We start from the raw sequence: 22,108 nt of genomic DNA on the forward strand, positions 1-22,108 counted from the left end.
TCAGGTGCAGCAGGAAAAGATGGCGGACGGGGAAACATTGAACATTTATGAACACAGGAATAATTCAGTTTGATCAGATCAGTCTCTGCAAATGAATACATGTTGAAATGCGAACATTTTGTTCAACTGGAAACCTTAATAATCCACTTTCATAACCAAATGTCAGAGTTGAAATCTTGTCTTGTTTCCTTTTTCTCAAATTAGAGGAAAAAAAAGTTCAGTTTCACTCTGAGTGAAATAAAATAATTTGTGATTGATGCTTTAAATAAATGAGGATGAACATCTACACATGAGAAAAGGTTAGGGTACTTGAATATTATTTATTTTCATCATCTGTTTTTTTATTTTTTTTGCTTTAATATTTATGTTTTTGTAAAGACACCCACAAAAACATCCCAAGAGGTTATCCTTGAAATAAATTAAATAAAAATGAAATAAATGGGCACTGCTTTATGTTTTACATTTATTTACAAAAACATAGAGAATAAAGTTCTGCACAAACATAAAAAACTAATATTGAAAAAACTAATATTTTGATTTTTTTTCTAATTTTTAGATTTACTTTCCACTCTTTCTTTCTGCACATTTTCTCATTTATTTTCGCGGTCAAACTGCTGACTTTAGATCGCAACACTTTTCCATTCAGGGACCATGAAGCGGTATTACAGGTGAGGTCAAAGGTCAGCCATCACTGTCTGTCTGGGTTTATAGTAGCAAAGTTCAGTTAAAGAGAAGAAGAAGCGGCATCTCTTTGGGATGTGGTCAGTCAGCAGACTTGACCTTTGACCTCCTCCATCGTCCTGTCCAGCTGTTCCCCGGCCGTCTGCAGCGCCTCCCTCTGCTCCTGCAGCTGACCCAGCGCCTCCTCCAGCCGGCCGTTCAGATCCAAATAGCGGCGGCTCTGCTGGAACCGCAGCTCCGCCTCGCTGTCCGCCGGCCGGGACGAAGCTAAACACAGAAGGTCCAAACGTCTGGTCAGCGGGTCGGATCCAAACACACACAGGACTTTTGTTCTGTTAATAAAGTGCATGTTCTAAATATATGTGACATACTTATGAGCATGTCACAATTAAGTATAAATCATTATCACAAGATTTAAAGCAATAGTTAACAGTATAAAAGTTGTAATTATGAGCATTAAAATTGAGCTTTAAAGTCATAATTACAAGATACGCAGTTAGAAATTTTAACTTTCATATCTTAAAGTTATGACTTTTATTCTCAGAATTATTAGTTCAAAACTGTCTTCCCTTTATATGGCGGATAAATCCAGTTTTCTTTTCTGTAGAGTGAAATCCTCTTTTATTTATCCTGTCTGATTGGGGAGTTAATGATGTTGGATTTCTTCAGAAGCAAAAGCAAAACAATCGTGTTGTTGCAGAAATGTTTAAAAAATACTTCTGAATTTGATACATGTCCTCTAATGTCTCTTAAAAGGTCCTGTTTAATTAAAAAAATAAATGTTTTCAGAGGGGAATAATGGTGCAGGTGATGAGAATATGAACCAGCTTGTCTCCGGTGCGGACTCACCCTGCTCAGTTTTCTCCAGGATGCTGAAAACCGGGTCATCAGGAGCAGCTTTGTTGATGTCCTCCTGCAGCTGATCCACAGTGGGGAGCTCGGGTCGGCTGGGCAGAACCACCCGTTTCTTAGTTTTAGAGCCAATATTCATTTCCACAAGCAATGCTACACTTTCTCCATCTGAAACACTAAAGGAATAAATAAGTTAGAAAACAGAGCAGTGCCTCCAGCTCCATATATTGTATTTTTTTCTTGATGCCTGAAAACATTTATTCTGCAGAATAAAGGAGTCTGAACAATTTTGAAAGTGTTAAAGTAATTATTTACATCAAATAGATCCAATATTCTAGATCTTTATAAGTCAGAGTCTGCTAAACAAAAATCTATCCAGGGAAACATATTACCCCTGCAGCAATATATAACCTCTTTAAACCGGTAAAACACGAAATCTATACAAGCTAAAAAGATAAATATTCAGCCGAATGATTTACAACGAAGTAAAATGTATTGTAAAATACTTTGGGTGTCTTTAATTAACGTTACTTTAGGTGACAACAAATTATAGCTTAATTCTGCAAATAATTGATTGAGGTTCTGGTTTACGTTGTAAATGTTATGTTTTTCAGAGCTTACCGAGGTTTATGTGTCTTGTGAAAACTTTTCGATTCGTTTTGGGTCTGGCTCACTCCGTCAGCGGCGTATTTTTCCCACTTTCATATACAGAAAAACGAGCCGAGTCCGGAGAAAAATACATCAACACAAGTTAGCAACCACGACACCGGAAACCAAGGGTAAGCAGGCGTGCGTCATGGCGTCACACGCCACGTCAGCGTAACAATGACGACGGTCATCAAGAAGGTGAGGATGTCTGACATGTCAGAAACCCGATTAAAGCACAAGAGAAAAAAAACAACTACATATTTTTCTATTCAAGAACACCGGTTTACTTAAAAGAATACAGATTTTATCTGTTTGTTTTTGAGCCCGTTGTCTTGATTCACACTCCTTACTGGCTTTTGGCGGGTAATGACCCATTTTGTTTTTGGCCAACCGCCATTAAAATATTCTTGAAGTTCTCTTCTGATTTTTTTCAAATAATAGATCACTTCGCACCAATAGCTTTGCTTCTTTAAGACATTTCTTTGCACTGATTAGGCATAACATAATGACCATTGACAGGTGTAGTAAAATATGATCTTTTTATCTTGGCAGCTGTTAATAGGTGGGATATTAACATTAGACAATGTGATGACTAGATGACTGGGTCAGAGCATCTTCAAAACTGTAGCATTTGTAGGGTGATCCTGGTCTTCTCTGGTCAGCATCTTTTGGTACAAGAAAGCCAGTAGTATCATATTGATACTTTTAAAATAAAGACAATGCAGCAGTTTAAGGAATCACATCACTTTTTATTGGAATGAAGACATTTATAACAACACGCTTCTGTTATTTTGCATGTTTAACATGGCACTGTGATGCTTCTGAGACCCAGTTCAGGTGAAGACCGAGAAATTTAATGCAGCTCAGCCACAAACTGGTCTATGGCCAGGTGTGAACGAGACGGTCAGAAGAACCCAAACAGAGTTGATTCTCCAGCCTTTATTGTCTTCTCAATGCTGGCTGCTTAGCTGCAGCTGGTGAATTTAACTCTGAAGTCTACAGCTACGTGAATTTTGGTTGCTTGGAAATTACTTCAGATTTTGAGGATTTTTCTGTTGGCCTGAAATTAAGCAAGAGCAGAAGCCAGATTTGTGTTCCTAAAATTGCTATGGCAACCAATCTTACTATCGGGAAATTGTTTAAAATATACGCTAAAACAACTGAATATCTTGGGTTTCATGCCTTTCCAATCTGCAGAAGATATTTAGTTTATAAACCTGCAAATGAAGGGCAGGCAACAGATTATTCTTATACAGAACTAGACTTGTGTGCGCTGTTTTGCCTGTGATGTTAGAATAATAATTGTAATGCAGACATTCTTACTTCTTTTTTCTACAATTTTGTTTCTAGAAACGCTGACTTTTGACACTGATAAGATAGGATTTAAGAATAACAAAACCTGTAGGTCTTTAAAGGTCTGTTGGGGATAAAAGTAGGAGGTTACACGGCCTTTTTAATTAATGCTACAGAAGTACAACATGGTGGTTTTGTTACAACAGCCCCTTAATGTAGATTAACTCCATCGACCTCTTCAAGCACACATGAAAGAGGAAAAGTACAACTACAGAGAATATTCATTGTCTTTATAATCTTCACACCTATCGCTACTTTTACAGCAACACATTTAAGCAGATATTAACATGTACAGAGTTGCAGAAAAGAACTCCAGTGAAGACCACCAAAAGACCTGCAGCAGGTACAAAGTTAGACCATAACAAAGTCAGCAGCCATTATATGATGTACTTGTAGCTTAAGTGTCCTAAACTGTGGAAGATTTTGTAGGTTTCAGCCTCAGAATACAAATTGGCAGCTAATTGTGATGCAAGTTGATGTGAGTCTGACAACCGCTTTACACAACAACATCAGGACAGTAAAACGCAAATACTTTGTTACATTTCGGCTTTTTGTTGACATAGTGGTTTTGTTATAACAGCCCCTTAATGTAGATTAACTCCATCGACGTCTTCAAGCACACATGAAAGAGGAAAAGTATTAGTTGTAGTTCTAATACAGTGGAATGGTAACAGCGTTTTGGAAAGACAAAAATGCATAGGTCTGACAACGGAAACTTTTTTGAAACAACGCTAATCATGTCCGCATAAACACAAACTGAAAACATTTGGAAACGATTACGTCAGTCACATTATTTTGCGCTTTCACCCAGAATTTTACCCATGCACAACACAAAGAATGTAGGAGAGTGTATTTCACTGTTTCATTAGCCTTAGCAATCTGGTCATGGCAACGTCAAGGCTAGGGAGAGTGTCGGCCAGTGAATCCTTTGCTAGCTGTAACATTAATATGCTAATATTGATGGAAATGTTTTTAGTCTGTGGAATGTGTAATACTGTGGAATGTGCGCCCAAACTGGCAAGTCATTAGTGTTGGTATGCTAACCATAAGCCTATTTATGGCAATGCTTAGCCTTCAGAGTGTGTAGTAAGTGAGACATTAGCCTAAATATGCTAGTTACTAGCATTGCTGTGCTAACTGAAAGCCTATTTATGGCAATGTCCATCCTAGGGAACGCATAGTCCAATGAGTCATTAGCCTAAATATGCTAGCTCAGAGGTCTCCAACCCTAGTCCTTTGGGAGATTTTGGATGAATCCCTGGTGCAACACAAGGGATTCAAATAATTGAATTACTTCTTCAACATGCCATCAAGTTTGGAAAAGGTCTGGTAGTGAGCCATTCATTTGATCCAGGTGTGTTTGAGCAGACTTCCATCTAAAACCTGCAGGACAATAGCTCTTGAGGACTCGGGTTGAAGAACCCTGAAGTAGAATACTTAAGCTTCTGCATTGATGCACTGCAGAGTGAGATGGAGAACAGGCACAAGGGAAAGAGCTCAGCAGAGTATACGCACAGTGGTTATTTGATATACAAACATGACTTCATTTGTGTTATCTGAATTTCTCGAAAGCAGTATTTCAAGAGGGGGTAGTCATTTGACTTCAGAGGCTGGTGACTAAAAAAGGCAAATTAAATGTCTGATATTGTCCAACCTAAGAGGTTTCTGCTTACTGTTCAGTCTTAACTTTGTACCTTCTCCTGTGCTTAAAGCCAAACCACCACTGATAACATATTCTTGACTCACTCAATAGCAAACAGTACCTGAATATCAGCAAAATCAAACATCCCAATGCATTAACAGATGCATGTGGCTGCGTTGTTCACCAATTCACAGTTTGCATTGTTACACGTTTTTGCGTCACAAAAACACAGATGGCATTGGACTGAAAAATCCTTCCTTTTGAATTACATCATGGCATTATTCAGTACCAACAATGTCTACATCTGTGTGTACACAGTGAATATATGAGCATGCTGTCAGCAGTTAACACTCACCAGAGGGTTTCTGTATACCTGATGTGTTATGTACAATACTAATTCAGAAAGAGGACTGAAGAATGCGACAGAAACCGATACTACTGTTGGAGCATTGAGAACATTTGTGGTAGGAAACTAATTTGAATTAAAATGGCCATCTTCCAAGTCCAGTCTAAGCAGAAATAAGGAGATGTGCATTGGCTACTCAACGTCATACTACTGAAATCAGAATTCAGATTTTGGAGTTTCAGGGTTAATTGTTGATCCCAGCAGCAATGTGACTTTGAAATGACTGGTAAATACAGCTATTGTGCAATACAAAGACATAAGGTCAATGTACGCCAATACTGCTAAACCAACTCTTTGTATTTATAAGGCCAGCACCTATTCTAAAATATTAGGGCAAAAGCTATTTTTTAACAGATTTTGTTATACCTCAAAAACAGAAGTTGTAATTGTTCGTCAATCAGCTTTGAACCTGTCACAATGCACTATGCCTCCTTTTATAAAGTTTATATTGTTTCTAAAAACCATGGCAATGTTAAGTCGCCTGCATACAAGGTTGATTCCACAAATTAATAAGACAAGAATAGCATTGTAATATCCACCTGTATACAGCTTGCATACAAATAGAAGTAGTGATACATTTATTTGAAGAAATGTCTCATCACAAATGACTTCCATAAGTCTAATGGTCTTGAAGCATCTTTGTTGTCAAGTGGTAAAGCAAGGATCAAAAGCTTTGATTTATAGTGCGTATAAAGGACTTTACAAGTCATTGTGTGTTTGTTTGTGTATGTAGTGAGAATCTGTAGTCATCTCCAGTCCACCACAATTTGAACCTTCTTAGCCAAAAGTCCAACCGAGCAGTTTCTTGAAAATGTTGCATAATGTTGTTCAATTCAATTGTTTCCAAGAGACAGTTTGTGATTTATGTGGTGGGATACAGTTCATTGTCTTTTATGCTTTGACTACATTTCTACCAGGCAATGATTAATCTACAAATACAAAAAAGTATAAAAAGATGCAATATCCTGGATAGATGTTCTCTGAAGGGCATCACGAAGTTTTTGGTGGTCAAATCGGGCCACTCTGTCTCCATGCATACATCCAACTCTTTAGCAATGACAAATGGAAGATCTGATCAGTTGTTCAGAGAGAAAACTTTGAAGGGAATGAATGGGATAGGAGAAAGGGTCAATATTCGAGGTATAGGACTAGCACACTTGTGTCCAATAGGGTGCTGAGTTTAAGTCTGCAGTCATTCATTGATTGGTATCCACCAAATACTCTACAGCTCAATTTTTCCCCCAGCCTTTTCAGTCATTGTTGCTGTCTGGCTTTGCGGGTCTTCCAGGCAGCAGGCCATGGGGCTGGGGGTGTAATTAAATGGAGTGACTCTGGCAGCCTTGCTCCGGGATCCCTGGCGGAAAGTGACAACTCCGCCAACATGGCTGTCTGATGTTCCGGTAGTACTGAGGCTCTTCAGTGAGCCATCTGAATCTGCATCCTGATGGCTACTCCCAGAGGCAGCAGTAAATTTTCTAAGGAGAGCCAGTCTGGCCTCTTCCTCAGAGATCACTGGAGCTGTTTCAGCTGTTGGAGAAGTACTTGAGTTAGTCTTGTCATTGGATAAATCTTCTGTCTGGACTGTTGCGTCTGTTGTCTTGCGAGATGCAAGTACTATTGTTGGCAGTTTTCCTGGTAGCGCGGGTAATTTTGGTTTTTCCCCATCAGGAGAAGGCACCAGTGGTAACGCATTGGCGGGCAGCGTGCTTTTCAATATCTGAGGTACATCTTCATCCCTGATTCTCCTCCAAGTAACTCCAGTATTACGCCGTGATGTGGATCTCTGCCCTTTCTTCTTTGTGTCATCCTCGCTTTTTGCTCTTCCACTTGAATCAGAGGACGATGAACGTAGCGAAGAACGGCTGGTAACACGACTCAGTATATTTATGCTTGGTGATGAAGCATGGCGCTTAAAGGTATCTTGTTCTTGTTGGTGCCTGACCCCAGCGATTCTGCCGGTTGCACTTCGCTGGGCTACCCTGCAAGGACTTTCCGAACTTGTTCTACGAGCTGGACGTCTTGCAGATAGATCTCTTTCGCTCGATGTTGCTCTTGACAAAGTTGTGGTCTGCTTCTGGAGGCCAGGGATGGGCTTTTGGACTTGCTGAACTTTTCCAGGATATTTTACCTGCACCCTTTTTGGGGCTTGCACTGCTAGCTTTAGCTCCTGGCAGCGTGATGAGCACAGGAAGACAGCTGAAGCTCCAGGAGCTGCCCTTCGCGGGGATCCATTTTGTGATCTTGGTGTATTGTGAGGAGAGCCATCACGTCTAAATGGTGTCCTTGATTCCTTAATAAAAGTCAGCTGCCTCAGGAATCCATTTCGATCGGATTCACCACTGCTTGAATGGACAGAAGTCATCCTAACCATGTCAAATCGATTGGCTGGTGACACTCTTTTCCCGTTAATCTGATGACTTTGTTTGGGTGAAGTTTGGTTAGTTACCAGTGGTGACAAAGGTCGGGGCTGCCGGGTTGAATTCTGCATAAAAGGTATCCGGACAGGTGACTTCTGAGTTTTTGGTGGGGGAGATTTCTCATTTTTATTAAGAACGGGAGAACGTCCTTTTCTTTCAGGGGGGCTACTGGCTGGTGAGCTGCTACTTGACGAGGTAGTCTTTTTCTGGATTGGTTTACTTGTCTGAGTTGGGGACACTGTTTTCTTTTGTGACTGCTTGGATGGTGTGGAGCTCTGTGATGATCCAGAGGATGAGCTTTTTGGTATCCTTGGAGGTGGAGTAGAGCTCCTTTTCGGAAGAGACAGTTCCACGTCCTGGGGCTGGCCAAGTCTGTGGAGACTCTTTGACCTGTGTTGGGCAAGGTGTGGATTCTTTGGAGCATCTGTCTTGCTTGGCATTTTTCTGGGAGGAGGTCTCTGTGATGGAGCCGTCGCTTGCTGTGGTGTATAGGTCACTGTCCTGCCTCTAAACACAACTGGTAAGTTGGGAACTGGCTTGCGTTGTGCAAAGTCTAAAGGCTTATTAGCCTTTTTATCTTTTGCAAATTTCTTTTCTTTAGGTGTAAAGCTAGATGTAGACATGAAAGACAGAATTGACTCTGTCTCTTCAGATGATGGCTCTTGAGATTTTGAGGCTTGCAGTCCAGTGACAACACAGTTAGCTCCTTCCTGTATTGCTCTCCACTCAACACTGTTGAGGTCTGAATCGTTATCCCATCCCGTATCATCGCTATCCATTTCTTCATCCATGTCCCATCTGTCAGAGTCCTTTTGTTTATGAGTAGTTTCAGTTTTTTTCTTCCTGGAAGCCATTTTTCGCCTCTGCTTGGGCATGGCAGATGTTATGCACTTCTGGAGGAGGTCATCCTCTGAGTCCATGCTCACTGAGCTCGGTGAGCTTTGTTCTTCATACTGACAGTGCAAAGTAACAGCCTTTGTCTGCTGTGCCATATTGAGGGTTTTATTGTGTCTGTTTTTGTACCACATTTGCTGTGCTTTTGCTTTATGTTCCTCAAATTCAGCATCACTGAGTGAACTGACGGAGGAGCTGAGTGAGTAACATGCCAGGGATTCATCCCGTAAAAGATTTTGTTTTAATCTCAGAAATCCTCTGGGCTTTCCTTGGGAGTTATCTATCCTGCCTATGTTTGTCATGCTTCGGGAGAGAGTGCTTCTAGCTGCCTCCTTCATCTGTTTTCTGCTGGTTCGTTTGATTACTTCTTCATTGTTGTCACCATAGAAATCGATACTATCCTCCGAAGAATGTGTCATTTGTCGAAACATTTTGTTTTCTTTCTGTGTTCTGGAGTTGACGTTACTTTCTTTGTTTTGTTTTATAATTGGCAGGTCAAACTTCCTGTAGGAGCCTTGACCTTGTTGCCTCATCTGTTGATTTGGAGATCGCTCGCGATTTTTTAGGCTAGCTACTCGGTCAGCTACCTCTTTGCTCTGCATTAGCAACTTCTGAGTGGGAATGACATGTTTGGTGGTTCGGCTCATTTGGATCTCCGGTGGGTAGGCTGCCCCATGTGGTTTGTGGAAGTGTGAAAATATCCGCAAGTCTTCAATCCTCTTTGCATCATTGTCCATCACTTCCTGTTTGCTCAACCCTTTAGCTGTGCAGTCTTTAGCCCCCCTGTTCTTTAGAGGATACTGAAGAGTTTCATCACTTAAAGATGTTGTACTAGAGAAGTTAACAGGTGTTCCCTCTGCAGAATCAGTGAAGGAAGAATCGTCCAACTTCAAGTCTTTTTGTGGGTATATATTTCTCCTTCTAGGACAGATTTGGGTTTTTCCATTTGGAAGCATGTTAAATTGTAGTTGCATTGGTTTTCGGATCTGGGAGTTGAGTACGTTGGAGGGAATGGCAGTCACCAGGGATGATCTTACTTTTCTAAACTTTGATGGCATTGCTGAGTTGATGCATTCCTTCAGAATTTCTATGTCTTCTTCTGAGTTTCCCTCGCTGTATCGTTCCCCATTGTCAAATCCTTCCTCATCTTCGTCGGGGTATGGGAGATTCTCGTCATTTTGCTGGAGTAGTGGGGTTAATTTTAACTCCACATCTTTCTGGATGTAGTGCTCATGCAGAGGCAAAGCACTTAAGCTGGAAGCACAAGAGAAATTTTCTGTGGGTTTCTCAACTGTAAAATATATCATGGTTTCCAGGTCCGGAAGGTTAAACCTCTCCTTGGAATCTGTGATCTCTATGAACTTCCGCAGGCTGTTTTCCCACTGTCCTGGCATCCCTGTGGTCTGTGTCTCTGGTACATTCGACTCGACACAACAGGGGGTTTTACTGCGACTAGGAGGCATAGTTTGTCCTGGGCTGTCTGGAAGATCACTGGGGCTTATTGTTCCATCAATCATCTCACTGCATGGATCACTTTGGATTGAACTGGCAATAGAAGGAGACTCAAAACTGCCCAGTGAACTCACAGAGCTACAGCGGCTTAGGACTAGGGGTGTATCATGGATATAGTTCTCAGAGGAGCTTGATGGAGATCTGTCTTCATTTATAGCAGGTGAAGCGCCCCTAAGGAACACCTTTTCCTTTTTGGGAGTACGAGATATCTCAATGGGATCTTTCTCTTTGATGGGGAGGGTTTTTGAGTCTGTCATCAGCAGCTGACTGTCGCTCAGATCCTCTAAAGTTTCATCTTCTTGCTCTTTCTTCACTTCTTCGCCATCATCCACCTCAATTATCTCTAAAGATGAGTCACTCTCCAGCTCATTCTCACTCTGTCCGTCTAGCCCGCCGTCACCAGAAGAGAGTGAGGACAGTGAACTGCATCGTGAGAAGCAGATTGGAGTGTTTTCCACTGAGTATTTCTGGACCGTTTCCATCGTCCCCACTGTTGGACTTCTGGTGGAATTCATTGGAGCAAATTTTGTAATACTTCCACCAGTCAGTACAGTGGGTACCCATGCTTGCCTCCTCATTGCTTGGGCGGCCTGAACATTGATGGCCGTCTTTGCGACTCCAAATTTTGCCACACTCTGGATGAGTGGGACCTGTTGATAACTAGGAGAAAGTTTGATCGATGTCATGCTTACATCAGAGGATATTTTAGTGGACACACTGACAGGTGTTTGTACTGGTTGTTCTTGGTTCTTGTCGATGTCTGTGTTGCCGAGCTCCACATTGTCCATAACTTTATTATCCACAGAATCTCTCTCTGGAATATCCTGCTGGTTAGTCTGATTCAGGACGCTCTGTCCTACATTGAGATGTTCCTGATGAGCCACTTTGAGGTCAAGCTGGTTGGGTCGTTGTTGTTGGATTGCTAGAGCCTTTGGAACAGGCCGCACCTGGTCTTTGCTACCGCAGTATCCATCACTGGTGCTGCCACTGTTCAGGCTGTCTGTTGACACACTTGTGTGGGCAGTTTTGAGACGTAGAAGGGCATGGGCTCTGCTGAGGCGTTCTCTGTAGGCTAAGCTGCTCACATCGGACAGCCGGCAGGGGGAGCATGAATTTGCTCGGGCTTCGTTAAGCTCATCCTGTCCATAAGGCCAGTCTGCCAGGTGGTCCTCAGAGCTGAGGCTAAAACTGTCCTCAGAGGAAGTGTGCATGGTGATGTCATCCACGAGTCTGTCAATTTTTGCCACTGTGTTGGTAATCTTCTTTGCTAGTTTCTCTGCTGCAGCAGAGACCACGTCATCAGGAGGAGCATGTTTCTTCTCAACCATCTGAGGCAAGTCTATATCTCTCTCAGGTTCATTATCTCTCCTATGGGGCTGATTCTGAACAAAGTTGGAGTTGGTGAGATACACTGGCAGCAAAGAGAAGCTACCAGTGTCCAAACTGTTGGAGTTATTGGGGGCTTCATCATCATCAAAGCAACCAGAATCAGAGGCATAATCCTTCGCCAGACTTTCAATGTGCCTAAGAGGTTTGTTGAAGCTCAAATGCTTGGAACTCTGTTTCTCAAGAGTATCAAAGGTCTCAGCGAGGTGTTTGGCATTCAGCTCAGCCTCAAAAGCTTTCTGTTTCCTCATATAGAGGGAGGGCACGCAAGAGCCAGGGGATAGCACTGCAGTGTCTTTGTATTTCAAAGGTCGATTGGTGAGGAGGTTCCTCAAAGCTGCAGCGCTGCCCATGGCGATCATCTTGTGCTTAGAGTGGATGAGGTTGCGCAGCATGCTAACCGCCCCAAGATCCCACAGCAGCTCCTGGTCTTTGGGACTCCTGGCTGAAAGGTTCCAGAGAGTCCCGCAGGCATTGCTCACTATGGTCAAGCTGTGAGAGCGCAGGTGCGCCAGAAGAGTCTGGAGACAGTTGTGGTCCCGCAGGATTTGCCTACACAGGAAGAAAAATAGACTTACTTAAGCTTATATTTTTATGGATACTGAAGGGAACTATAGCATAAAATGTTTTTACTGTATCGGAACACAGAACTTCACCCACCTGTAGTCCTCTCGCGTGGCGATCAGACTCGACACATTTCGGAGAATTCCCCCTCCACTTTCGATGATGGCGAGCGAGTTGGTCTGACAGCGGTATGTCAGCGTGCTGACCAGGAAACCCAGAGATCCGTCGACGGAACAGATCGCCACTTTGTTATCAATGTTGTGGGCTGACAGGTTCCACAAAGCACTGAGGACACTCTTCAGAGTTGACTCCTGTAGAGAAGCATATTTTTCTCAACACAAGAGCAGGAAACTTCAGTAAATGTTAAACCCTTAGCTCCATTTTCTACAGACCAAGTTTCCATTTCAATACCTGTATTTCACCAGTTTAGTTTTCTGTACCTTGGTTGCCTGCAGGGCACAGGTCATGAGTGCAGACACACAGCTGATGTCTCTCAGAACTCTCTTGGTGCTGATGTCGGCCCTCCAGGACAGGTTCCTCATGACGCTGGAGACCACCTGATGAAGCTCCTCGCTGTCTGAGGACAGCTGGGCCACCAGAGCCTGGAGGCAGCTCTTCCTCGAACACAGGGTGGCCTGCAGGAGGACGATGAGGGTGCAGACATGAGTAACAGACAAGCTAACACTTCTGATATGCTAAACACTACTGTACTGCTTGTACACATTCCTCATGGGCAAATTCTTTACTTTACTCAAATTAGCACTCCCAAATATAAATATTTCACCATGAGTTTACTTATTGGAATCAGGCTCAGTGGATAGAGACAGGGAATAAAGTCTTGAGAGGCAAATATTTCTCTGAACTCCATTTTTCCACATTTAAACTAAAGTCAAATTCTCTCCAGGTCTGTTTTCTTACAGACAAAATGGATGACCTGTGTCCTGTTGGTTAGAAACACTTCAGGCCCATTTAGTCTAGGATTTAGGGGATCCTGCCTCCACTGTTTGACCGAACCTTATTGACGACGTCACCAAAGGTGAGGTTGGTGAGGCCCATCCCAGCGTAGCGGCGCAGAGCCATGTTGATGGGGTCGTTCTGCATGCCATACATTTCCTGCTCGAGGTGGATGAGATCTGCCACCACCTGAAGACAACCTGTTGAAGAACAACTTGCTCTGAACTCAAAACTCACAACAATTTACACTGTCAAGCTAGCTTAGTGCTAGAATAAGTCCTCTATTCTCTCCCAGATGCTAAGAATTAGAAAGTAAGGCACAAACCTAATTCATTCATGGCGCGTCTGTACTCTTCTTCAAAGGACATCTTCATGATGGCACACATGGCCTGACAGATCTGAGGGTCCACAGGTTCAGGAATATCTGCACATCATAGAAAAAGTTAAAGGAGGTCAGCTTAAACCAAATCAAAGCTTTGTGGGATCAATAAGGGAGTGTGCTGTAATCAGAGTACTTTCTGTAACAAGTCCTATTAGTCTACCTGGAGCATCTGATGCCACTAACTTGTGGTTCTTGTGAGTATTTTAGGCTCACCAGACGTTTTGGTGCCTCCAGGTGAAGGCGTCACGGCATGACTCTCGAGCCAGTCCCAGCCGCTGTCACAGTAGGTCCGGATCTGCTCCAGCATGTGCAGGACCTTCATCTCCCGGTGGGCCTGACCTTCGTCCTGCTGTGAGAAGATGATGTTGTGTAGGGCGGCGCTCGCTCTGGATTTGGTGTCTCGGCTGCAGCCGGTTGAGGCGGTGCCGCCTGCCGTCTCCCCGGGAACTCCATCAGGAACTCCACCGGGAACTTCATGCAAGATCTGAACCAGCAATGGGACACAGCCGGACTTCCTCATGGCGATGCAGCTGTCCTGAGAGCTGGACAGGGCCAGGAGAGTCCGGGACATCTCGTCCTTGTCCCTGTTCGCCAGCATGGAGAGCAGCCAGAACACCATCTCCACCTGAGGAGGAAACATGAACAAAGTTAAAGCTGGAGACACAGAGAAACGGGCCGGTGACTGTAATCAGGTGCTTTACAGAGTTTGTTGATTTGGTCTGCATCAGAGTTCGATTACACATTCACACCTCCCCAAACGAACCGGACTTTCTAGACAAACAGAGTTTGATTTGATTAACTAAACAACTGTTGAGTTTGTTGCTGCTTCTTGACCAGGACTACCTTGAAAAAGAGGCTTTTAATCTCAAATAAATTTTATTCTGGTAAAATAAAGGTTAAGTAAAATAAAATTAGATTTGTGGTTGCCATGGAGATTAAAGGATTTATCAAACATGCATGAAAGAATAAAAGCAACACTCCATGTATGTTTCTGATGATGGAATAACATAACTTGATGGAAAGCTAAAAAGAAGTCGATTTTAAAGTTCTTTTCTATTAATCAACAAAGCCAACAAGACATTTTATTCTAAAGATATTTGTGTGCCTGGTTAAATGTTGAGGTAATATGAGTTGATAATAACCTTGTTGGTGTGTATATGTTCAGTATTTCTGACTCTTTAATGTTGGAAACCCTGAATGTGAGTGAGGAGTTGTTACCTTGCTGCCTCCGTCTGCAGCTTCAGCTCCTGCGGCTGCAGCCGATGAAGAGCCGCTGTTCTCCGGTTCTCCAGCAGGGGGCTTCTCCACTCCAGATAGCTGCACATGAAAAGGGAAGAAGAAAGCATGAGAAAATCTCTGACCCAGTTTCACTGCTTTCACAGCTCTACTTGTGAGAGGTTTAGAGGTTTTATTGAAACTGTCGCTGCTGTGGCTCCACAGACTGCAGGGCTTTATTAAAAAGAAAGGTAATGGTGCAGAAAACCAAACAAACTCGAAACAGGTAAATACACTAATTCCAGTTTGAATGTGTCTCTTTGTGAATCTGACAGCTCAAATCTGCAGATTAATGCGGCCTGGAAATACCCAGTTTCTACGTATTTGTGTCTGGGTTTGTAAGAGAACAGAAAACATGTTGTAAAATGTTTGTTTTACCACCTGCATACTAATCCTGCTGCAGATTTTTGAGATCTTTGTGTGAATCTGATTCACATCCAGACATTTAGGCCCATGTGCCAAAAACCGCATTCCTTCAGGACCAAAGAGCAGCTCCAGACGGGAATAAAACACAACTTCATTTGGATTCACAGCCTGACATCCTCAAGAGATTTATATCAAAGCCTTCACCCTCCCGTCTTCTCTGCATCCCGTCACCATGGCAACGCCTCCGGCTGTGAACCGTGTGTAAAGCAAGAGCTGCCGATGAACAAAGAGCAGAGCTGTTTGTGTATTCTCCTCCTGTTTAACAAAGGAAACCTCGATGTTTGGCGTTGAATCCGCCGTGGCTCCGATCCAAACGGGCCCCATTAGAATACGGGCTGCAGCAGCAGGAAGCAGCAAGGAGCCGACAAATTGGAGGCCGGCAAGCGGTGCTGCTGCCCCGACCGGCTCCATCTGCCTGTCCGTCTGTCTGTGACAGAAGATGGAGATAAACTGAAATTTTCTCCATGCTGAAGTTTACCGTTACGTTTTGAAAGCGAAACCAGGCAGAACGCCGATCGCTGGTCCACCGCCTCGGTCTTAAAGGGGCAGTAACGTGTAAAATCTACTTTGTTTATCTTTCCATCATGTTTAATGTTATTCCTTCATCAAAAACAAGCCTGGAGTGTTGCTTTGACTCATTCATGAATGTTTGAGAAACCTAGATCCGCCTTCGAATCGCAGCTCCTCCTCCACTCAGCTCCTTCAGACTAGCCAGCAGAAATTAGCAAACACCTGGTGGAACTGCGGAGCTCATTATAGGAGCTGCTGCTCCTATAATGAGCTGCTGGTAGAAACGTTGTTAAAGGGTTAACAGAGGAGCCATTTGAGATGACTTCCTGGAGGCGGAGCTTCAGAAAGAGCAGGAGATTTTAAAGAGACAGAGGCCCGATTTCAAGGAGTTTAATTAGGAAGTTACATTTCTTTAAGTCATATTTGCTAGAGCATTTTGATAATTTAAGGTTACTTTATTTGCTATAAAATGGCACTATGCGCCTGGAAAACTCAAAATATCGCCCCTTTACTACTAGACTTGTAAATAAATGACGAGATCTTTCAATTTTAAAATGTAATGGAGAAAGCAGATCTGTTGCTTAACTACTTTGACCAAGAAGAACATATTTCTAAGCAGTTCTGTTTGGGCCACTCCTTTCAAACCATCAGAAAATCAAATAAACAGATTTTTTAATTGCCCAATTTGACAGCAACCATCCTCCATATGCATATTATTTTTTAGCAACGTATCATTACTTTTATTGGGTTGCTGCTTGCTGCTGTAAAGGCACGAACCTCTAGGATTTTTAATATCTACAAAAAAAATTTAATGAAGAAATTTGGGAGCAGAAAGAGATTAAATTGGACGCAACACCGTTTGCATCATTTTAACTGTAAAACAGGAAACAAATAAAGTTTCTAATTAACAACTGTTTAAAAAAACCCCAGTCCTAATTAGTTCCAATGTCTTAGACATTAGAACAGATTCAGACCTTAATGATTTTCATCTAGAATGTGGAACTGAAACCATGCTGAAAATCAGGAAATGCTGCATATCTGCTTCTAAAAAAACATGTTTCACATGTAAGAAATAACTGACTGGAGTTATTGTTTTCTTTCTGAAATTGATCAGATTTCTCCATATGATTTGGGAGCCGAAGGGGCCGTCCTACTGAAACTGCCCGGGGCCCTTCAGAAGTTAAGCCCGGCCCTGATCCAAACATATGTTGGATTTTCCTTCTTTTCAAAGCAGAAACCAGAACTGCTGCTTCCTGTAGCCAATCACATCCTCCGGTGAGTGAAATATGGAGTCAAACAGGTCGGACGGCAGCGGGATGAGCTGAGTGACAGAGAGTTTCTGAGGGAGACGCTGGTTCCTTTCTGAGGTCGGATCTGTTGTTGTTTGGGTTTTTAAATGAAGGATGAGGGGAAAATGCGACTGAAACAGCGGTGAGTATCTGATGATCTCCTAATGTAGATTAAATTTACCTCTGAACAAGCCTGAACAAGATCGGAGGTTTATGGAAAACCCTGAACACACCTTCTGCTGCCAGCTTCCCAGTTTCATTATGTCATGGGTTTTTTTAGTTTCATGGTGTTATGCTGGTAGAATGGGTTATTAAAGTTACGTCACGCTGTGCTTTGATCAGCAACATTTTAGACTTTATACAGTACAAGGTGATTTAAAAAATAGACATACTTGATCTGTTTGGTTATTTCTGATGAAGTATTTACAGCAGTGGTGTCCAAACTAATTCAATTTGAAAGAACTCCAGGAGCAACAACATTTTTAGCATTTTTTTCATAGTTATAAGCAAAAATTATTTTATATTTATCTGCTAAATAGACAATAAACAATTTAGTCCAAGTTTGAAGAGACTTAAGTGTGACATTTTTAAACAAGCGCTAATTAAAGATGGAGGGCAACATCAGCTCCATATTATTATATATATGATCCATGTATCCTTAGATTACAGTAATCCAATTGTTTTATTTCCTTTTAACTCTTCTTTCCTTTTAAAGTCTGTTTGGCTGTGAACACAACAGTTTGACCTCAGTCACATGAAATAAGTCTAGATTTTGCTATAATTGTTTTTTTTTTCTTGGGATTTGGTTTTTAGTATGATTTGTCAAAAACAATATACTAATATAAATAGATATTTATGAAAAACATGAGAAAAATCATTAAGCGGAGAAGGAAAATTATTCAACAATTACATTGGAAATAAAAGATAAAAAGAAGTAATATTGACAAATATTCCTTTATGTCACATTGTATAATTAAAGTTGGGAAAAGTTTCTATTTTCAACATGAACTGAAAATAGATATTGCATGTCAACCATTTTTCCTGAGAAATGTTTCTTTAAAGAAAAACGTACGAGTCGTGGGTGACCATTCAAAGCTAGTTGTTAGCCTATCTGTGCTAATGTTTAGCTGAGAAAGTAAGAAGGTGATTAGCCTATCCAAAGCTAACGCAGCGTTGTTTTAAACATGCCAGGCCTTTAGGGGGCAGTGCAGCACAAAGCTAAAACCTCTGACAGCCAATCAGAACGCTTAAAATCAACCATGTCTTCCTGTTAGGAATTAAATGTTCATTTGACTGGAAAGATGTATAGGTTGAACTAATTTTAAATAGAATATAAAGTTAATAAAACACCAGACGATGTTGATTGGGAATCAAGTCAAAGCAAGTAGGTGGAAGGATTAGCGCATTATCTGTTGCAGACTATAATCCACGGGACTTTAAATCTCTATTTTTACAAACACAAAGAGAAATATAGAGTTCTCTCAAAACTTTGGCTGGAGTTTTTATAAATAATCAAAACTTAAAAGTACATTTTCAGCAGGAAGGAGCTTGTTTTAAGTCAATAATTCCTTAATATTAATGAAAAAGTTCTAGTTCGACTGGCAGATTATTTCACTCATAACATGGAAAAATGTCTGTTAAATAATCTGCCAATGGGAAAAGTATTCTTTTTTAAAAATCAATATAAATAAATTATTGACTTAAAACAAGCTCCTACTTCCTGCTGAAAATGTGCTTGTAAGTCAGTTTTGTCTCATTTCAAGTGTACGAAGATATTTGCACTAGAAACTAGACCAAAAATACTTGGTAAGATTTTCTGTTTTTGCAGTGTGTATCAGGATGCTGTAACTTAATTACTGGAATACTTAATGCTAATATTCCAGTAAAATAGCATCTTTCAACTTGTAATCACTATTAATCACTGATTCCACATATTTCCTGTTAGATAGGGCTCCATGCTGACTGCAGATTTCAAGGCACATCAGAACATGTTGGAAATCAGAACAGTAAACCACTGAAGCAGATTGAGGAAAATGAGTGTTCCTAAAGACCCGCCGGCGGTGAAGCGGCCTGAAGCCCAGGAGGATGACGACATCGAGTCAGAGGAGCCGAAAGGCAAAGACGAGCAGGGAAAGGATTTCCCGAAAACGACTCAAACAGCAAAACCAGCGTTCAACCCTCTGACTCTCATCAAAGACGACTTCAACCAATTTAAAGAGGAAATGAAGAAAATGTTCAGGGACAAAGACTCGGATCCCAAACCGAGCCAATCAGCGGAGAAGAGTAGCAGCCCTCTGACTGTCCTGAAAGAGGAACTCTCCAACGTTTTCCGGTTTGGTCCTTCAAGAGGTCGAGAGGACAAGAACGTGGAAAAGAAGGAAGACTCCAGGAACAACCCCAGGACAAAAGCCTCAAGAGCAGAGAGACCAGATGAAACGCTGACGAGTCTGTTCAGGAGGGAGAAACCTCTCCTGAAGACGGCTCAAACAAATCACACGAAGGAGGTTAAAAAGAGCAAAGAAGACTTCGAAATAAATCCAACAAAACAAAACAAAGAAACTGAAAACACACAGGAATCTAACGACCCGATAAACTGCCTGGATAAATCCAGTCAGGTGACTGGTTGTGGTTCAGAGAAGAGAACCGAGAAGACAAAGACTCCAAAACCACAGAGTGAGAAGCTGTTTGCATCAACAGCAGGTACGGCTCTGAATCTATCAGCCAAACATAAAATCATCAACTCTGCTGTATTATCTCTGTAAAAACAACAGACGCTCCTACATGTGACCAACCTGCTGGGTTTCTGAAACCTGTCTGCACTTCTTTTAAATGTGTGTAACGCCGTTTTTTTTGCAGCTCCTGAAAAAAGTAAAGCTAGAATCTGGAAGAACGAAGAAAAAGAAGAAGAGCCTTTAGAAAAGGTTCTGTCCTCTGAAGTCAGTTTAATCCCTCTAAGAACCAACCTGAGGTCAGTTCAAGCAATTCACACGTTTAGCTTAATGCAGAATGGAAATGAAAACCTATGCAGTAAACATTCATGAGACCCCATTTGACAGGTGTAATCTGAAGGTTTTACTTCCTTATTTTACAGTCACCAGCCAACAGAAGACTTCTGGTCTCTGAAAAACTGTAAGTTAACATGGATTTTATGTGCTTAGCATTAGCATTAGCCTCCACCAAATACCATGTTGATACAGGGCTTTAGCGTTAGCGTATCTAGGTTTTTAGTGAGCCTTCCCAGTTTGATCTGCCAGCAGAGTTGAGTTGGGAATCAAGTCAGATAAATGTGAACACTTTACATGAGAAAAATGACTAAATATTTGGGTTTTCACTTGGACTTTCACAAAGTGAATCATGACTTTACTTACCGACTCTACACTTTCATTTTCACGAAAAAATACTTGGTATCTCACACAAACATCAAATGTGTTACAAAGAAGAAAGCCTGGTGTAGAATCCAGCTCCATGTTGTCTACCTGCCATCGAGCTCATGAAATGTTTTTGTTATTGTTTTACCAACAGCTGCAATTTATCTGACCTTTGACCCCAACACGGCCAACTCAGAGCTTCGCTTAGCTGACGGCAACCGAAAGGCAAGTCGAGACTGGTTGACAGGTGGGCGTGCGGAGCATCCGGAGCGATTCGAGCAATGCCCCCAGGTTCTGTGCAGAGAGGGGCTGCTGGACTCGGCTTACTGGGAGGTATCATGGAGCGGTGGCGCCGACATCGGCGTCACTTACAACAACATCTCCAGAAACGGAGACACGGCGAGCTGCCTGCTGGGTCACAACGAGCGGTCCTGGAGTCTGGAGTGCTCCAGCGGGTTCTACACGCCGAGCCACAACAACAAGAGATTCCAGTCCTGCTCGCCTGAACCCTTCAGCAACAGGGTCGGCGTTTACCTCAACTGCCCAGAGGGGACGCTCTCGTTTTTCTGCGTTTCCAAGGACGCGATGGTTCACCTGCACACCTTCACCTCCACCTTCACGGAGCCGCTGTACCCCGGGTTCTGGGTGTGGGCCAGCGACGGCTCAGTGACTCTGTGTCAGGTGGAGCTGAACTGGGAACGTCTTCTGAAGTGAGACTAACGGTGCGACTGAAGAACTGCTGACGATTTCCAAACTGTCAGTCTTCTGCTGCGGCTGAGTGAATGATGCGGGCGTTAACCGACCGTCAAGCATCTTCTCATGAAGGACACTATATGTATGAACCAAGGAAGTGTTACTTTACAAAGATTTCATGACAAAGACTAAATGAATAAATATTTAAGTATAATTAATGAATTCTGTCGTGTTTACATGGTACCCTCCTCATGCAAACCTTTACAAAGCCAGAACCTATTACTCAAACTTCACATTTCCATGTTTTTGTTCTTCCAACTGGGTTTCTACTGCTTCTAAAAACAGCACAAGCACTTAGAAAGACCACCAGATGCATTACGGTGATAAGTTAATGTTTTCTGGCATCTGTAAAACGACCTGTTTCAAAAACCTTCCCAATGGAACGTCATAAATCAGCAGCCACTGCCCTGTTACCTAGCAACCCCAGCAGAGTTCCGCCCGTCACCTAGCAACCCCAGCAGAGTTCCGCCCGTCACCTAGCAACCCCAGCAGAGTTCTGCCCGTCACCTAGCAACCCCAGCAGAGTTCCGCCCGTCACCTAGCAACCCAAGAGGAGCTCCAGCACGTCTGATCAGCTGATTAGAAGCAGCTTATTTGACAAGAAGCCCCAAAACAGCTAAAATCTCATAATCCAATAATGATTTTGTGCAGAAAATGTAATGAACATGTTTGGTATCCCCTATAGATCTATCCTAATCTGTTCAAATGTGACATTTATTTAATTTAATTTATTTTTATTGAAGGAAGACCCACCCCTACGTTTCTGTTTTGTATCCCTTTCTGTGCTATTTCATGT

General features: G+C 42.2%; 3 protein-coding genes across 7 annotated transcripts in view; 1 reads left to right on the forward strand and 2 right to left on the reverse strand.

The window, feature by feature from the left end:
- Positions 1-545: 545 nt before the first annotated feature.
- cunh19orf25 (chromosome unknown C19orf25 homolog) lies at positions 546-2,335 on the reverse strand. Its single transcript, XM_007574799.2, has 3 exons — positions 2,155-2,335; positions 1,531-1,709; positions 546-948 (listed from the first exon to the last, which is right to left on the reverse strand). Exons 2-3 carry the CDS (start codon positions 1,670-1,672, stop codon positions 767-769), a joined length of 324 nt encoding a protein of 107 aa, XP_007574861.1. The 5' UTR covers positions 1,673-1,709; positions 2,155-2,335; the 3' UTR covers positions 546-766.
- A 574-nt stretch (positions 2,336-2,909) lies between these two features.
- Positions 2,910-22,108, reverse strand: part of apc2 (APC regulator of WNT signaling pathway 2) — a 35,458-nt gene continuing 16,259 nt past the window's right edge. The window contains exons 8-14 of one of the 2 annotated variants that reach the window (XM_007574800.2): positions 14,910-15,008; positions 13,905-14,316; positions 13,635-13,733; positions 13,370-13,509; positions 12,796-12,990; positions 12,452-12,666; positions 2,910-12,343 (exon numbers count right to left, since the gene is read on the reverse strand). In XM_007574800.2, coding sequence (XP_007574862.2) covers positions 6,805-12,343; positions 12,452-12,666; positions 12,796-12,990; positions 13,370-13,509; positions 13,635-13,733; positions 13,905-14,316; positions 14,910-15,008 — 6,699 coding nt within the window. In that variant the 3' untranslated portion in view covers positions 2,910-6,804. Of the gene's footprint in view, positions 12,344-12,451; positions 12,667-12,795; positions 12,991-13,369; positions 13,510-13,634; positions 13,734-13,874; positions 14,317-14,909; positions 15,009-22,108 lie in introns of both variants that reach the window. The other variant, XM_016662171.1, reaches the window with a different exon arrangement.
- LOC107833315 (tripartite motif-containing protein 16-like) lies at positions 16,218-21,466 on the forward strand. 4 transcript variants are annotated; one of them, XM_016662173.1, is made up of 5 exons: positions 16,218-18,579; positions 19,141-19,891; positions 20,048-20,159; positions 20,283-20,320; positions 20,714-21,466. In XM_016662173.1, the coding sequence occupies exons 2-5, from the start codon at positions 19,225-19,227 to the stop codon at positions 21,271-21,273; spliced, it is 1,377 nt and encodes a 458-aa protein (XP_016517659.1). In that variant the 5' UTR covers positions 16,218-18,579; positions 19,141-19,224; the 3' UTR covers positions 21,274-21,466. The 4 variants fall into 4 exon arrangements, with proteins under 4 accessions (XP_016517659.1, XP_016517661.1, XP_016517660.1 ...); XM_016662175.1 differs by having other exon boundaries at positions 16,218-18,575; positions 19,137-19,891; XM_016662174.1 differs by having other exon boundaries at positions 16,218-17,333; positions 19,137-19,891.

The sequence above is a fragment of the Poecilia formosa genome, unplaced genomic scaffold (genome assembly GCF_000485575.1).
Source record: "Poecilia formosa unplaced genomic scaffold, Poecilia_formosa-5.1.2 Scaffold361, whole genome shotgun sequence".
NCBI classification, from domain to species: domain Eukaryota; kingdom Metazoa; phylum Chordata; class Actinopteri; order Cyprinodontiformes; family Poeciliidae; genus Poecilia; species Poecilia formosa.

Bases quoted from the DNA above. Each gene is read 5' to 3' on its own strand.
- cunh19orf25 (XM_007574799.2), bottom strand. From the start codon at position 1,672: ATGAATATTGGCTCTAAAACTAAGAAACGGGTGGTTCTGCCCAGCCGA. The intron at 949-1,530 runs GTGAGTCCGCAC...TTCTGTGTTTAG, and splicing joins CCTGGAGAAAACTGAGCAGG to CTTCGTCCCGGCCGGCGGAC.
- LOC107833315 (XM_016662173.1), top strand. From the start codon at position 19,225: ATGAGTGTTCCTAAAGACCCGCCGGCGGTGAAGCGGCCTGAAGCCCAG. The intron at 19,892-20,047 runs GTACGGCTCTGA...TTTTTTTTGCAG, and splicing joins GCTGTTTGCATCAACAGCAG to CTCCTGAAAAAAGTAAAGCT. The intron at 20,160-20,282 runs GTCAGTTCAAGC...CTTATTTTACAG, and splicing joins CCTCTAAGAACCAACCTGAG to TCACCAGCCAACAGAAGACT.